This window comes from Perognathus longimembris, chromosome 28 (assembly GCF_023159225.1).
Source record: "Perognathus longimembris pacificus isolate PPM17 chromosome 28, ASM2315922v1, whole genome shotgun sequence".
NCBI classification, from domain to species: domain Eukaryota; kingdom Metazoa; phylum Chordata; class Mammalia; order Rodentia; family Heteromyidae; genus Perognathus; species Perognathus longimembris.
In genome coordinates, this window is record NC_063188.1 from 55,309,525 (window position 1) to 55,326,109 (window position 16,585).

General features: G+C 36.7%; 1 protein-coding gene across 1 annotated transcript; it reads left to right on the forward strand.

Annotated features, from left to right (window-relative positions):
• The first annotated feature begins 8,562 nt into the window (after nt 1-8,562).
• On the forward strand, nt 8,563-14,913 carry Itm2a (integral membrane protein 2A). Its single transcript, XM_048336059.1, has 6 exons — nt 8,563-8,798; nt 12,266-12,397; nt 12,671-12,868; nt 13,097-13,207; nt 13,865-14,015; nt 14,160-14,913. Exons 1-6 carry the CDS (start codon nt 8,688-8,690, stop codon nt 14,246-14,248), a joined length of 792 nt encoding a protein of 263 aa, XP_048192016.1. The 5' UTR covers nt 8,563-8,687; the 3' UTR covers nt 14,249-14,913.
• The last annotated feature ends 1,672 nt before the right edge of the window (nt 14,914-16,585 follow it).

Below are 16,585 nucleotides of genomic sequence, written 5' to 3' on the forward strand. Positions count from 1 at the left end.
GAATCAAGGCAATGTTTCTAAACAAGATGGGAGACAAAGAAGAGAGCGAGCGAGACAGACAGACAGACAAAGACAGAGAGGAAATTGAGATGAGAAGAAACAGACAGAGAAATACAGAGAGACAAAATGGAATTCTATGCTTCTATCAAAAATAATGACATTGCCTCATTCTAAGAAAATGGAAAGACTTGGAAAAAATCATATTAAGTGAAGTGAGCCAGACCCAAAGAAACATGGACTCTATGGTTTCCTTCTTTGGTAATAATTAGTATATGTCTAGGATAGTCTTAAAAATATCACAGTAGCTCAATAGCTATGTACATATGTTCATATAAGATAATGCTAAGGGAAATGAACTCCAAGTTATGGAAATAAGTGGTTTATCATTGTTGTAGTTATTTTCAATTTACCATGTGAAATTATGCCTTTTTCTTTTGTCTTTCTTCCCCATGATTTAAACCCTGATATCACTGTAACTGATGTTGGTAGCCTTGGATTGTATATACATTTATCAGAACTAGGGAAGGGAAGGGTAACATCAAAATGGAGAGACAAAGGGTAAAAGGTGAAACAATGCAACAGCAATACTTAGAAGAAAATATGCTGTAAACCAACTGTACAACTCTGGGGGTGAGGAAGATGGAGAGAGGGGCAGGTGGGAGGAAAATGAGGGAGGAGGTAACAAGTTTGATATGAAATGTACTCACTGTCTCACATATGAAACTGTAACCCCTCTGTACATCACTTTGAAAAATAATTAATTAATTAAAAAAGAAAGAGATAGTGATAATAAACTGAGTGCTTAGTTAATTTGTTGTGCTGAAGTGGACTCTAAAATTCCCCCAAAGACCTATGTATTGAAGGCATGGTATCCAGAGTGTTGCACTATTGGGAGATTGTGTAACCTCTAGAAGTTGTGGGTCTAGTCAAAGCAAATTGAATCATATGGGTATAGTCTTCAAGGGGATATTGGAATCCTATCCGCTCCTCTTCTTTCTTTCTCTGTCCGCTTCGCTAAGATGACAAGGTAGGCATTCCTCTATCTTTTGCTGCAACACATCATGTCCTTGCAGGCCAGAAACAACATGGTCAAGCCAGCATGGACTGAAATTTCTGAAGCCTTGAGCCAAAATAAAACTTACTTTTCTCCAAATTGCCTTAAGTGTTTCATTACAGTACTGGAAAGGTGACTAATGCAGCTTTTTGTCTTTGTTGAATTTCTTATATAAATGTATGAATAAATTTATCTTACCTTTGGAATACTAGGAAGAATTCAAGTTTCATTAAGTGTACAGAATTGGGATTTTAATGTTTTCCTTACAGAGTTCCCTTTGGAAAAAATTGCTATGTGGATGGCAGTGTCATATTCTTCTCATAATCTCCGTCCATTCATTCTTGTTAATCAGCTATCATATCCTCTTCCCAGTCTTACCAAGGTTCACAATTGCATAGAAAATTAGTTATTTGTTTAATGCACTGATTTAAGGGAGGAATATTTCTAAATATATGCACTTTTTTCTTTTTTCCCCTTTATTGTCAAAGTGAATCTTTTTGTACTTTTTATTCCCCTTCCCTTCCCCAAATCAGGTAAACTTATATACAAGACAACAGGTACAGAAATCAAAAGCAGTGACAACAGGGAATAAAACAAAGGAAAGAAAAGCTTATACTCTTCTATCATTGTTAATTTACTTAGATCTGCAGGCTATCTTTGAGGTATTTATTTCAAAAGCAAATCAAGTCCTTTTAAAAAATATTGTACACATTTAATTTTCTTTGTGCTATAGTACAATGGACTCAGGATTTATAAGCACTCTACCTCTTAAGTCAAGCCCCCAGTTCTTTTTGGTTTTGTTTTGCAGAGAAGGTCTCACATTTACTTTGCTATGTCTGGCCTTGAACCATGATACCCCTTCCTCCATCTCCCAAGTAGCTGAGTTGCTGGACTTACATCTGTTTGCCACCATGTCTGGTCCATTTTTTGAAACTTTTATATGTAATACGATAGTGGTTCTGTGGCTTTCTGGATTCACAACTATTTTACTTTCAATCCAAAGAATCCATCAATTTTGGTATGCTGTAACAATTTCAAATTCCATTCATAGATTAGTGGAAACTACAGATTTTTCTAGAGCTTAATCTTAGATCACAGGTATTGACCCTATAAAAGGATCTATTGAAACTAATGTTTGGGAGACACTAATTTTATAAAGGGATAGTTCAGTGCTATTCATTATATATTTGAGGCATATTGTTCAAAACAGTTATTTTGAACATTCTAGGGCCTTAAACTTAATTATGAAATAGCTAAGTCTCATAAAACACTTGATAACAATCTCTAACATAAAGGATTATAACAAAGAACTAGAAAAGAGAGACGAGAAAGGCCGACAATTTCACGGTGGACTCCTGTCTCAAAGACCAGCAGCCAGTGAATACACTTAACATAGTTAGGAAATAGGCCAGAGAGAAAAGATAGAACAAAAACAATACCAACAAGCCAATTCAGCTCCAATGTAGAGCTGAAGTGGGACACCAGGGTGACCGGAGAAGAGCCAGGAGACATGAGAACATGAAGACAAGTGGAATGATCTGCATTTTTCTTTCCTATGTATGTTTTAGTGTTCAGTTGTAATTCCTAGTATCAGTTGATAATTGATTTATTCTCCACCTCTTCCTAAATAAATGAGCAAATAATACACCAATGCCAGCCATTAACCTGTTTCAACACAATAAGAATGTTGAAAAGATGCTGGGCACAGGTGACACAAACATAATCTTAGATGGTCAGGAGGCTGAATTTTTAGGATCATGGTTCAAAACAAGCCCAGGCAGGAAGTCCATGAAACGCTTATCTGCAATGAAGTACCACGAAAACTGGAAGTGGAGATGTAGCTCAAGTGGTAGAGCACTACCTTTGAGCAAAAAAGCTCATAGATAGTAGTTAGGCCCTGTGTTCAAGATCCAGGACCAGCAACAACAAAAGAATGCTCAAAGGAGCCTTAGATTTCTTCAGCATCATCTATTACTCTTCCGTTGCCTTGAAAGGCTTACAGGAAGAGAAGTAATCATTTCCAAATCCAAGTAAACAGAAGATCTTCTTAAACAAATAGAAAACCTTCTTCAAGGAAGAACATCAGAGTGTAAAGGAAAAATTATCATTATTTTCAATGAGCATTGGCATAACTTTCTATTATAATATCTATTTCTCAAATTGTCCTTACAAACTAGCATCTTTTAGATTATAAATCTCAGTGCTAAATGGGAAGAAAGAAGTTACTTGTTCTCTGTTAACTGCAACCTTAACTGAACAGAATATTTTCCAAGGCATGTGGATAATATTCTTCTGTAGAATTTTTCTCAATAGGATTAATAAATTAAAAACTTCAGCTTCTTAAACAAAACCTTAAAAGTCTGAGATGATTTCCTTAATTTGAAAGTCAGGAAGTATAGTTGCTGTGTTGGTGAAAACAGCACAGAAGCTCCACACTGTTTTCTGCACTACACAGAAACCTGCCTTTTGTACTACATAGAAACATGATAAGCACACTACTGTGTAAGCAAAACTATGAGCCCAAAGTTGAGCCTAAAGTCTGAGTAAAGTGATTCTCAAACAGTATTCCAGTAATGACCTGCCTTGATTTGCTAGGACTAACAAGAAAAATTGAAGTATGTACCATCCACCTGACTGCAAAGTTAGAACATTCCTTTGTTATGACTTTTCTTCTGGCTTCCATATTCCAAAGATGCCATCATATTGGAGATTAACTTCAGAGAAAATATTAGCAAAGCAACAATGAAGAACAAAGCTGCATTTCAATAATAAAGTAAATCATGTGACAAAACAATTCAGGTTTTTATATTCTTTAAGTCTAAATTAGGAACATAATATCTTGAACCATCAACAAAACAACATAGGGTTAAAATATATTTGACTTAATAATAAACAAATATGCAAGTGTTTGTGGGTTTTTTGGAATCAGGTTAACTGTGAAGTCACAAGATATCTTACTATCACTTGGTGCAATCTTCTGGAATACTCCAGAATGCTCAACATTCTCAAAAGCATTCCTACTTTTGAGCTTTGAGTTTGTCTCATATTACTCAACACTAGAAATTCCGTAAGATTTCATCAGACAAGGATAGTCCACAATGGCATAAGATTTTTTTTTTTGCAGTTTAGTGAATGTGCATTGAGACATTTTCACTTGTTTAGAAGAACAAAAAAAGTGGCTTCCCGAAATTAGAGCATAACATGCTACTAAGCTAACTAAAACACAGTCAAATCATTGTAAAATTATGATTGTGGAATCCACTCTAATGTTAAGGAAATGATCTACCTATTATTGTAGCTCACCAGCCTACAGAAGAAATCTTAAATGAAGTAGAAAAACCAGTATGTACTCCAGAAAGCAAGTTTCCTCTATTACCTTGAGTGAGAAGTTCTAGTTCTGCTCCCAGGGTTTAGCGAAACAGGCATGAAAATTGAGCATCCAGAAAATGGTCTGGCTCTTTAAAGATCTAAACCAAACTCCTGGAATTATACCCTGAAACAGATGGCTGGCCAGCTTTGCTTTTAGCTTTGCCTTAGCTTCTCTGCTGACAGAAACAACTACAGAAAACAGAAGAAATGTGCTTTAGGACAAGTAGCCTAGAGTTGTGGGTAGGCCAGGAAAGTTTATAAAGGGTTCCAAGTAGAGTTGGTGCTGAATAAATCCTAAGCAGGAATCCCTGTTTGCAACATGAGCAAGTGATTTGTCCTTCATTGCCTTATAGAATGTGATGATTATGTGTTTTTTTCACTTTCAGGCCAGCTCCTTCCTTGATTTTCCCATTTCTTTTAGTGGTAGCAAGATACATAGTGTTTAGGAACATAAGCACTCAAAGTAGACCAGATAAACTAGAATTTAACCTTGGTTAATTATCTGCTTCTCAAAAAAAATCAGTTTTCTTGTCACTGAAAATAGGTATATGATAAGAGCTCCCATAGTTGTGGTAGAATGAGTAGATTAATCAATTCAAAGGGTTTAGCACAAAACTTTGGATTTTTGTATGTTCAATATATGCTCAGTTTTCTTATTAAAGGTGCAACCATTTTTTGTTTCTGATTCCTAGTAATTCAAAAAGAAAACTATTATCATAGTTTGCTCCTTTTCATGATGCATTGCAGCCGTAGATCTTTTAATGAGTGACTCCCACACATTCAGTTCACTCCTGTGAGCCCAGCTACTCAGGAGGAGGAGTTCAGGAGGAACACAATTGGAAGTCAGCCTGGGCAAAATGTTAGAAAGTGATAATTTCGATTAAAAAGCAAGGCATAGCCAGTGATTCCAGTGTCTCACAATTGTTCCTTTTAGTTACTAAGGAGAGTGAGATCTGAATGATTACTTTTTACCATGGCAGAAAAGTCCATGAAACTTCATCTCCAAATAACCACCAAAAAGCCAGATTGGAGCTATTGCTCAAGAAGACAAATGCCAGTATTTCTGGCAAGATTATTTTCTTACACTGTTGAGTGTGAAGTCACTGTAGATAAGATGGGAATTTAAGTACTGAATTGTAATGCTGACTGTAGATGAAACTACTTGATTAGTTTGTAGAATTTCTCTCCACTAATTTATGAGTATAAAGTCATTTGTCTTACTACCAGATCTGAAGAACCCATGAAAAGTATGTTGTGTTTTAAGTTTGTCTAAATTTGCTGACCACTATATTCTTTAAGGGCGACACAGTACAGAACACATGCACCATCATCAGTGAATATTTCATGAGTAAATGGTCTAATGATGGACATTGTATATTATAATGTTCCTAAGGACTTTACATTTCTGTGATTGAATTTTTGGTTATTTCAGATGATCATTCAAAGAGAGTTGACATTGTTGTCTGGCATCCAATTGCATGGCATGTTCTATTCAGCTCAAATTGTGATAATTTAGTCATCATCTGGCATTCAAGAACAGGGAAGTCATTTATAAACTTGAATAGTGTGCATTCAGACATGGTTAACAATGTGAGCTGGGATTGGCATGGCAGCCAGTTCCCCCATGGTTTCCAAAGACAAGAAAGTAAGAGAAATTGAGTTGCAGAAACAAGAAGTTGTTGCTGGGATGGAGAAAATGCAGGAAAAAGCTTGGTCAAGAACCATTTTTAGTAGATGGAAATGTGTTCTCTCCTGTTTTAATTCATTGAACAAGTAGCACCTTATATTTTGAAATTTAAAAGATATACAGAGACTATCTGTCATTCCAGCAAACACATATTAATACTTCATGTTGTTGCTACTCTGTCATACATATGATACACATATATCCTACATATGTGTGTGTGTGTGTGAATTTGAATGGTGATATGTATGATAAATCTGTCAAGTTGAGACCATGTTTGTTTTGCATGTATCCAATAAGAACAAATATCTTTAGTGAGTTTTGGTGGCATTCTGAGACGGGGACATGCTATTAACAAATAGGAAAGAGTTTAATTCTCCAAAAATCAAAATGGAAGTTAGATGTGTATGTGACTATTCTTAGGAGGGTGGTCTTTTACAAGATCTATATTCAGACACAGAAGGATTGTACAGTTCTAGAAACTGAAACATGTTAAAGTTAAAAATCAGGTGATTTCTATGAGCTTGAAACATAACTATGTTATAGACAAAAACAATCCTTGCATCATTTTCCTCACACTTTTCAAGGTATTTCCTCCTGCACTCTCACTCAGGATTCTTACAGTAGCACAACATGGAAGAAGAAAGTGAAGCCTGAGGAGATGAGGTGAATTGCTCAATATGACATACACAACTGATTATCTACTCCTTTGGTTTCCATCAGACTTTGAGTCTATTCTTCTGGGGAGAAAATGGAAATAATGGAAACAATGTATGTTCCCCCATCTTGGCCACATTTCAGTATTATCTTAAGTATGTATCCCCATGTGACCAAGAACCTTTTGCTTGGGGTGAATGATCTGTTCATCTATCCATGTGGTAGGGATTACAAGGCCTGACGAGCATGGATTATACCTTAGCCAACCTGTTATGAAAAAGAGAAACCTCCTGGGAAGCTCAGAATTCCTCTGCCTAAATGAAAGATTACCTGACAGTAGTGAAATTATAATAGCCAGACTAGAAGAATATGTGGAAGAGCATAAGATGCCAATGTTTCTAACCAAACTCAAACATCCTGCTTCATAAGGTTCTGGCCCTGGGTAAACCCATCTGTGGCATATCTGAGAAAATGAAGTTTGTCTTCACAAAGGTACCACAGTAGAGATAGGACAGGGCTTCAAAATAAAGGAAATCTTAGTAGCGGAAAAAAAGAAAAACTCCAAATTGTAATTCCTTGGACAGAGGAATAGGAACTCTTCAAGTCTGTTAAGTAAATGAGGAATCCTCTAGCAAAATCTGTCTTTTGTCCTGTTGGGGTTTTGTTTTATGCTGTTGACTTCACATAGCAGACCCTTCTGTTTTCTATAGCAGGGCTATTTCTAAACTCATTACCACTAAATCCCAATCATCAGCTTCCACAGCTTAAGTTTCACTGGTGGAGTTCTCTGGGAGAACTGAGTGAAGAAACAGTTGAATACTAGGTGCCCATGTAAATGTTCCAAATAAGGATTTTCTTTTTAACTCAGTTCCTTTGCTATTCCTTTCCCCCTCCTACCAGAGCTGCATTAGCATGTGGCAATATTTTGTTGTATCTCCCTCCTCTGTAAGCAAATAGGTACACACACACACACACACACACACACACACACACCCCTCTGCTTTTTTGCCATGAAGGTTTTACAGCTGGTGCCTGGACAGGCTCTGAGTTCATAGTTAACTCTGCCTGCTCTGAGTGGGGAGAATGAATAGATCTGGATTCTTTCATCGGTTCATTAGGAATGTGTTTTCTGCCCTCTGCTGTATCTCATCATGTCTTATCTACAAAATGGGATGAGCAGAAAACACAGAAACCCCATGTTTCAGATGGTACATTTTATTTTAGGTTCTAAAAGAAAAAAGGTATCAAAGAAACACACAATAAAAGGGGAAAAATATTGAGAGTGAACCAAATAACTCTAAACGACTTTCTAGGTGTTCTTTAAATGGTGGGTATTATTATAAAGATGTAGAACAGTCATGAGACTGTGCTTCCAGGGCCTGGGTGGGTGCAAGGGCTGAGGAAGTTTGTATTCCTGCCAAGTTACAATCCTGGGCCCCTCCAGGGGGCCAAGTACAAGTTTGGGAAAACAGTGTCAGAGTCAGGGGCTATTGTGGTCTGGACAGAGGCAGAAAGACGCGACCAGCAGGCTTCCTTCCTGCTGGCTCTTATCTAAGGGTGCAGAGAGTGGATGGGAGCGTGCCTGGGTGCAGGTGAGACGCATCTAGCCTGAGCCAGCCTGGGGTTCCACCCCACCCCCTACCCCGCCCTTCTTCCCCATTGGCAACTCCCCACCCCCAACCCCTCCACTCCAGCACTGGGGCCCTCCTGCTCCTCCCTCAGCCCCTCCCTGGGCCCGCCCACGGTCTCCCACCCGGCTTCGGACTGCATCACAAGTATCCCCAGACCTGGGCTTGCAGCAGCAATAGGCAGACAGCGAGAAAGTAAGGTGTTGCTTAGGCAAGCAGGATCCCTTTCTCTTCCAACCTGCAGCCCAGGACGCTGATTCGAGCCGCGCCTTACCGCGCTGCCCGAAGATACACCATGGTCAAAATCGCCTTCAACACCCCTACAGCAGTGCAAAAGGAGGAGGCGCGGCAAGACGTGGAGGCCCTCGTGAGCCGCACCGTCCGCGCTCAGATCCTCACCGGCAAGGTAGTTTTCTCACTCTGCCCACCCCACCCACCCCTGCCTGCTACAATCTAGAAGTGGGGTGGGAAAAGGGAAGAGAAGGAAACGGACAGGTGGGGAGGACAACACACAGGCTGCCTCGCAGTCCCCCGGGCCTGAACCAGCACAGCACAATCGTCCAGCTCCTTCGGTTTGCTCAGGGGGTCCCAGATCGTTCTGCCCGCAGCAGCCCATTCCCCTCTGCCTCCCTGTGACTCGTGTCACGTTCGGTCAGTTCTAATCCAAGCCACTTATCCCAGAGGGAGGTTGGTAGGAATTTTGAGGCGATACCTTGGGACTTGATGTCATCCTCTCCTGGGGGAACGGATTGAGGGATGGGGATCAAGAGACACTCAACTCTGTCCCCAGCTCGGGGAAGCCCATGGCTTCCACCGGGCCGGGGGCTGAGCAGACAAGCAGGGTGAGCAAGAGCAAGTGATTACGGTTTTTTCCTTTTGACGTGGGGAAATTATGTGAATCTTAAGTCTTTCTAGGATCGCTGATTGAGAAGATAGGATGAAGGCAAAGTGCATCCATGTTTTCAGTTTCTCCCAGAACCTGTGATGTCAAGTTTTCACTAAAGAAGCTGTCAACATTTTGCTTGGTTGGAATTTGACTGGGGGGATATATTCACTGTGCCCTGTTATGGCAAGAGTGTTTCTTTTTTCTTTCTTTGAATGTTTTCAGAGTGGTATTTTCTTTTTAAAAACCACACTTTTCTGTAAAAAATAAATGTTGGGATAATCTTTCATTCTTTTAGTTCTCTTTGAGTAATATCCAACTTCCCCCATAAAAGGATCTGAAACGGGTCCAAAGTCATAATTTAAACTACTAACTTTGCCAGGAACTGGAGAAGCTTTCCCCCAAAATGTTAGACTTTATTTATTTAATCCAATTTCTATTTCCTTTAAGAGTTTGCCATGTTTGCAACCTTGGGAAGCCACTTTTTACTATTCTCTAAAATTTCAGTTTTAAAAGGCATTTGTATTTTCTTCTTTATTTACGAAATCTGCACTTCTCGGAGCTTGAAGACTTGTCCTAACTTGCCCTGTTTTCTATAAAATTGTAACTATTGTGTTCAGAGTACAGATTTGAAAAGTGCTTTGTAGGAAATGAGAATCCATGTAGTGAAAGTTGATTATGCACACAATTTGAAAGGCTAATACACTAATTCAGAAGTTTTGTCATGGAAATTTTCAGTATTAACTCAGCAATAAAAATCTTTTGTGTAGCATACAAGTTTAAAACTCAAAAGTAACACAAGCTTGTGTTGTTGAGGTTTTGATTAAATGACAAAATGTCAAATATGGGGTTGCCCACCTTATAACTTTGTAAGGGAAACATAGATTTTTTTGGGGGGGAGGTATAATTAGATGCCAGAGTTAAATGTAGTCACACAGCAACTCCCCCATCCCCTTTTTGTCTCATCACCCCAAACTTCATGACTTGTACGAAGATTTAATTAATAGGTAAGTAATATTTCTGCCTGTGCTGTTGTGTAATGAGGATAAACAAAATTGAGCATTTCCACTTTGATGATACGTCTTTGTTACACTTTGCATAAACTTCCACAGTATCCTGAGCTGGCCCCCACGTGACACTCAAAGTACTTAACACAGTACATTATGATCAGTTATACAAGCAGAAATTGAACACAATAGAAGAATATGTCAGAGGTTGTGTATCAAAACTTAAGATATGATTCAGAGTAAAATGTTGGCGATTCCAACAAATTTAAAGGAAAACAAAAAATATTTCAACTACAAGTATCTTCTGAAGTTGAGACACTCATATTTAGAACTCGCTAAATAATTAACATTCTGAATTATGAGAAAATGAAATGAAATTACGGTGTAAATTGTTCTTCTCATGTCACAGGAGGAAAAAAAAACAAGAAATTCATTCCTCTGAGAATTTCTAATTAAGCCTTTACGTATGTTACAACAATCATTTCATCTTTCTGGACCTACATTTAATAATCTCAAATATAATTGTTGCAACTCCAGCTCTAGATTGTAATTCCCAATTAAAACATGAGGTTATATCTTTGTAGTGCTAATCGTGTATATTTTTTTTCTTATTTATTGTCAAAGTGATGTACAAAGAGGTTACAGTTTCATACATTAGGCCTTGGGCTAATCGTATATATTAAACAGTAAAAATAATTAAGCATTTCTGAAAGTTATTGGAACTCCATAAAAGCTTCAAGATGTACAGTATAGGAATGGTAGGAATTAAGGAATTTTAGCTAAGAAAATGTGAGTCTCAAATTTTGACCTTTCATGGAATCTATTCTGAAAAAAATTATTGAATAATTTCATGTGTTTTCTTTTCCAACACTAACTTCAAATTCATGTATTAGTTATGAAATTAATTAAGGTTACTTAAGTCTCATAATCGTTGTAGTAGTTTCATGAAAGAGTAGGGGTAGAAAACTAAAGCAATCTATTTGTACACTAACCTTAATGCTTCTCATGGATTATCAGCACATAGATTTGCTGGATTGTTTATTCTACTCTTGAGTGATAAAGCTACATATACAAAATGAGACCGGTGCACTGTACATTTACCTCACTAAGAAGGGCGTGGTTTATCAATTTTTTTGCTTTGCATATTTCTTGTTCCAATTTTTATGCATATTACTGTTTTTAACAAAATTTGCAAGTCACTGTTACCCACACAGCCTTTATTTCTAGTAAATGTTATTTTTCAAAATCTTGTATTTTGCCCTGGGTTTGGAAAGTATTATTTCATTCATACAATACAAAGCTTTAAAATATCATTAAGATTAGGAAATATCATATGTGTTGATAAAATTAGGAATATTGGGACATTTATCTCTGCCACTTGCATTTTAATTTATAAAATAAAAGCAAATTACATATATAGAAATTCTGCCTTACAGAAATCTTTTTTAAAATCTAGTTTTGACAAAACAGCTTTTTGAAAATTTGTCAATAAAAATACTAATTCTCCATTAACTTGGCAAACAAGCGGATTTACAAAGAAAATAGTGCTCTAATCACTACTTCCATGTATTTCAAATGCGTAGTCCTAAAGATCAGCTGCCCTGGGCCTGTTGTTAAGAATATTGGATCATGAATTGAAATTTTATTAGGAAAGTAAATGTCATATTGTTTTAAAAATAAAAATAGAGAACTCAGCATCTCATAAGTGAATTATTATTTTAATATGATTCTGAAATTGAGAAATGTCAGCTAACACAGTTATCTCTATTTGAGTTTGGAAATGCCAGAGGGCGGTTCATACAGTTGGTGATCTTTAAATCTATTAGATAATAGGAATTATCTTGAAATAATTTTAACCTAGGACAACTTTATATATACTTGTTGAAATATCTTGAGTTTCAAAGGAGATCAAGTGTACACAAAAGCAACTGTCTAAAAGTGCTATCTATGTTTTTCTTTTTTACTTTGCTTTTTAACAAATAGGAGCTCCGAGTTGCCACTCAGGAAAAAGACAGCTCCTCAGGAAGATGCATGCTTACCCTCTTAGGCCTTTCATTCATCTTGGCAGGACTTATTGTCGGTGGAGCCTGCATTTACAAGTACTTCATGCCCAAGGTAATAACAATTATGATTCATGTACTTCGAATTACTAATTACTGAAAATTTCATATCAATTTAATATTTGTGTGCAGGTCAGCATATAAATGAAGACTTAAGGGAGGTTCCATAAGTGCCAGTCCATACAAATGATTAGTATTCATGCTGATAACTATAATCTATAAGACTCAGGTTAGCCCACCATACAGTAAATTGGTGTGAGTGTAAGACATGATTCAAATGTCATAGTTCCAAACATTAAAAGATTCCATTTCCCTTTTTGATTTTTAGAGCACCATTTACCATGGAGAGATGTGTTTCTTTGATTCTGAGGACCCTGTCAATTCCCTTCGTGGAGGAGAGCCTTACTTCCTGCCTGTGACAGAGGAGGCTGATATTCGTGAGGATGACAATATTGCTATCATTGATGTCCCTGTTCCCAGTTTCTCTGATAGTGACCCTGCAGCAATCATCCATGACTTTGAAAAGGTGAGTTTCTTATTCTTAAAAGCTATTCCAGAATGTTCTTTTTCCAAGTTCATTGACAAGCCCCAGATCCTTTCATAAACTCACATCTTTTTTTTGAAGCAAAACCTTTTCACCCTTTTCTAATGAATTAGTTCATTTTGAAAAAAAATGCAGCTGTTTGTTTGTTCTAATGGTACTTGGAACAGTGACGCTGTCCATACTTTACCTAATGTTTCCCCTTACCAACAGGGAATGACTGCTTACCTGGACCTGCTTCTGGGGAACTGCTATCTGATGCCCCTCAATACCTCCATTGTTATGCCTCCAAAGAATCTGATGGAGCTCTTTGGCAAACTGGCGGTATGTATTTTGGTAATCAAATTTTTCTTTTTTTTTTTTTTTTCAAATTTTTATTATCTAACTGATGTACAGAGAGGTTACAGTTTCATACGTTAGGCATTTGATACATTTCTTGTACTGTTTGTTATCTTGTCCCTCATACCCCCCTCCCTCCTCCCCCTTTCCCTAGAAGCATTTCTAGAAGCATTTCCAAGTAATTTTTTTACTTTCTAATTCTACAAAATTAATGAATTGGGCCAAAACATTCCATTTCCTTGAAGTCATTTTTGAGTAAAAATGTATGCTATGGCTTAACATTGTTAAGAAAAATATGCTAGAAGGCAAGTTCTTCATGTTCTCTCTCACGAATGGAATATTGACCTGAACAGAGAATAGTGATTAACAGATGTTGAGTAGGGTGTATGTGGGAAGATGTGTGTTGAATTTGATCAGAGCATACTGTGTGCATATGTGGAAATATCACACTGAATCCCATTTATATATAATTAATACATGCTAATAAAATAATAAAATTATGTGTGCTGCAAATCTAAAATTGCTCTAAAATGAAATCATTTAAAATAAGGTTTAATTTTTTAATTTAAAATGTATGTTATAAATGTGGACTCAAATACAGTGTTCAAGAATTCCTGATTTCAATGTATTTTTCCATTTCAGAGTGGCAAATATTTGCCTCACACTTATGTGGTTCGTGAAGACCTGGTGGCTGTGGAGGAAATCCGGGATGTTAGTAACCTTGGCATCTTTATTTACCAACTTTGCAACAACAGAAAGTCCTTCCGCCTTCGTCGCAGAGACCTCTTGTTGGGTAGGAAATGTTTTGGTTGATTCATGTTGTGTTATTGGGTCCAGGGAATACTATGAGAATAGAGGGCAGTGGAAAGGAGAAAGTAAGTCTAAATATCTTTTCACATACACGGAAAATTCAAAGCATTTGTTTCTTTCTTCACAGGTTTCAACAAACGTGCCATTGATAAGTGCTGGAAGATTAGACACTTCCCTAATGAATTTATTGTTGAGACCAAGATCTGTCAAGAGTGAGAAACAACAGACAGAGTATCCTTGGTAATACAAAGTCAGAGATTTACAATACGAATTTGACATTCAAGTTAATGGGATACTCAAGATATTTACTCATGCATTTACTCTATTGCTTATACTGAAAAAAGAAAGAAAGTACTAACCACTGCAAGCAATTGTCAAATTTTAGTTTTGTTGGCATTGCTTGCTGTTTGAAACTGAAATGAAATCATTATTATCTTTCTTTTAAATTTATAGGGTTTAGATTTCTGAGAACAGCATGAATGTGTCAGCTAACATCTTGACAATCAATTCCATCCTGTTTTTATCTAAAGCAAGCTCTTCATACAATCATTTATTAGAGCATGCTTTCAATTTAACATATTTAAAATTGTGTTTTGATGTTTTGTGTAAAGCATGTCAAATCTATGAACATTGTTTTACTTTGTTTTCATTTTGTTCAGCTTTCCTGACTTTAGAAATTACATCTTTGCATTTCCGTTAGGTGCTCTTTAATGAATCTGATTTATATGTGAACAGTTTTCATGAGAAGGTCATTTTCACTAATGTAATAATTCTTTCTCAATCATACCCATATTGTGAAATCCACAAAACTGTACAGGTGCTGAATGCAGTAAGGAGTTTTGGTTGTATGAATTCTACAACCCTATAATAAATTTTGACTGTATTCTTCAATAGTTTTCTGTTTTAAATTGTAATTGTATTGAGGGATACATGGCAGATAAATTATTATGCATTTAAATTTTGTGTGCCTACAACAAATCTAAAATTATGAGTTCAACTCTGCCTCCATTCTCACCTCCACACACTCTTATTTCCTCCTTTTTGATATCATATAAATTATTCTTTTATGTTTATCCCATAATTTGTTTTTCATGTCAATTCAACTACACCACTACACATTGAGAACATTTGGCACACAGCAATTTAAAGGTTTTTGTTGTTTTTGCCCTTTTTATTAAAAAATAAGCAACCATATATAGTTATAAAAAGTCACCTAAAGACTAACTTCAGATAAAATGTTGATGGATTTTTAGAACTTCATATACTATCACACACTGTATATCAAATCACGTTGACAGAAATGGTTAAATGGAAAAAGTAAGTCCTAATTGTTGTAGTATAAAATTATATAAGATTAGCAGCCCTACAAGTACATATTTCCTAAATTTCTACAATCAGCATGTACTTTTAAAAGATACAAACAAAAACACTAAATGCTTAACTGAAGGATAACCTGCTGATGTAATTAATGTGTACTTATACGTGACAGACATTTACTCTCATTATCCATTAACTCAAAACTCAGAAATTCTATCAATCAAAATATTGAATATGCCACCTTTTCATTCAATCCATTTATCCACCCTCCAACCTTACCTGATTAATCATACACTTTATAGTCAGGTATTATGCTTACTCTTGGAGATATATAGAGTTGTGAGAGAAATACATGGTTACTGCCACTATTGTATATATATTCTCCTGGAGGGAGGGACTTCTCTTTAAGTAATTGCAAATTCTCTTATAAAGAAAAGACAATGGAGAGCCTGGAAATGGCTTATGGGTAGAATGTTTGCCAAGCATGCATGACACCCTGGGTTCTGTTCCTCAATACCACATAAACAGAAAAAGCCAGAAGTGGCCCTGTGGCTCAAGAGGTAGAGTGCTAGCCTTGAGCACAAAGAAGCCAGGGACAGTGCTCAGGCCCTGAGTCTCAAGTCCCGGGACTGGCAAAAAAAAAAAAGTAATATTTTTGAAGGACTATAAACAAGGAGAAATTCTCGACTATTGGTAAGGTCTTACTGAGAATGTGAAACTTGAGCTGAAAGATAAGTAACATAGTAAGGTGAGTAAAGAAAGAGCATTTCAGTAGAAGAATTTGGGAGCTTACTTCCTTAAGTCAGAAAGGAGTATGATTGTTCAAAAGTGGAAGAAAGAGGGGCTATAAGATACTGAATGAAGAGGGCTATATGGGAGTGTCAGGGAAATGGGCAGATTCGGACAATGCAGGATCCTTTACACTACGTGAAAATATTTTGTTTTTTATACTTAAAGCAATTGGAAACCATTGAAGAGTTTAAAGTCAGGTCATATAGGTGAACACTAAGACCAGTGAGGAGGCCATTCTAGTAATAAGAAGAGAAAAATAATAAATTGGACTAGAAAAAAATGGAAATGATGAGGAAAAAGAAAGAGAAGAACTCAAGATATATTGGGATATAGAATTGACAGAAAGTAATTATCGATTGACTCTGTTGAGTGAGGAATATCAGGGTTTGTTCCTGGTGACTCCTAGTAACAAACTTGGGAGAAAAATACTATGAAGTGTCCCTG

Coding starts and splice junctions, on each gene's coding strand:
- Itm2a (XM_048336059.1), top strand. CDS start 8,688: ATGGTCAAAATCGCCTTCAACACCCCTACAGCAGTGCAAAAGGAGGAG. Junction 8,799..12,265: donor CTCAGATCCTCACCGGCAAG/GTAGTTTTCTCA, acceptor TTTAACAAATAG/GAGCTCCGAGTTGCCACTCA. Junction 14,016..14,159: donor TCGCAGAGACCTCTTGTTGG/GTAGGAAATGTT, acceptor CTTTCTTCACAG/GTTTCAACAAACGTGCCATT.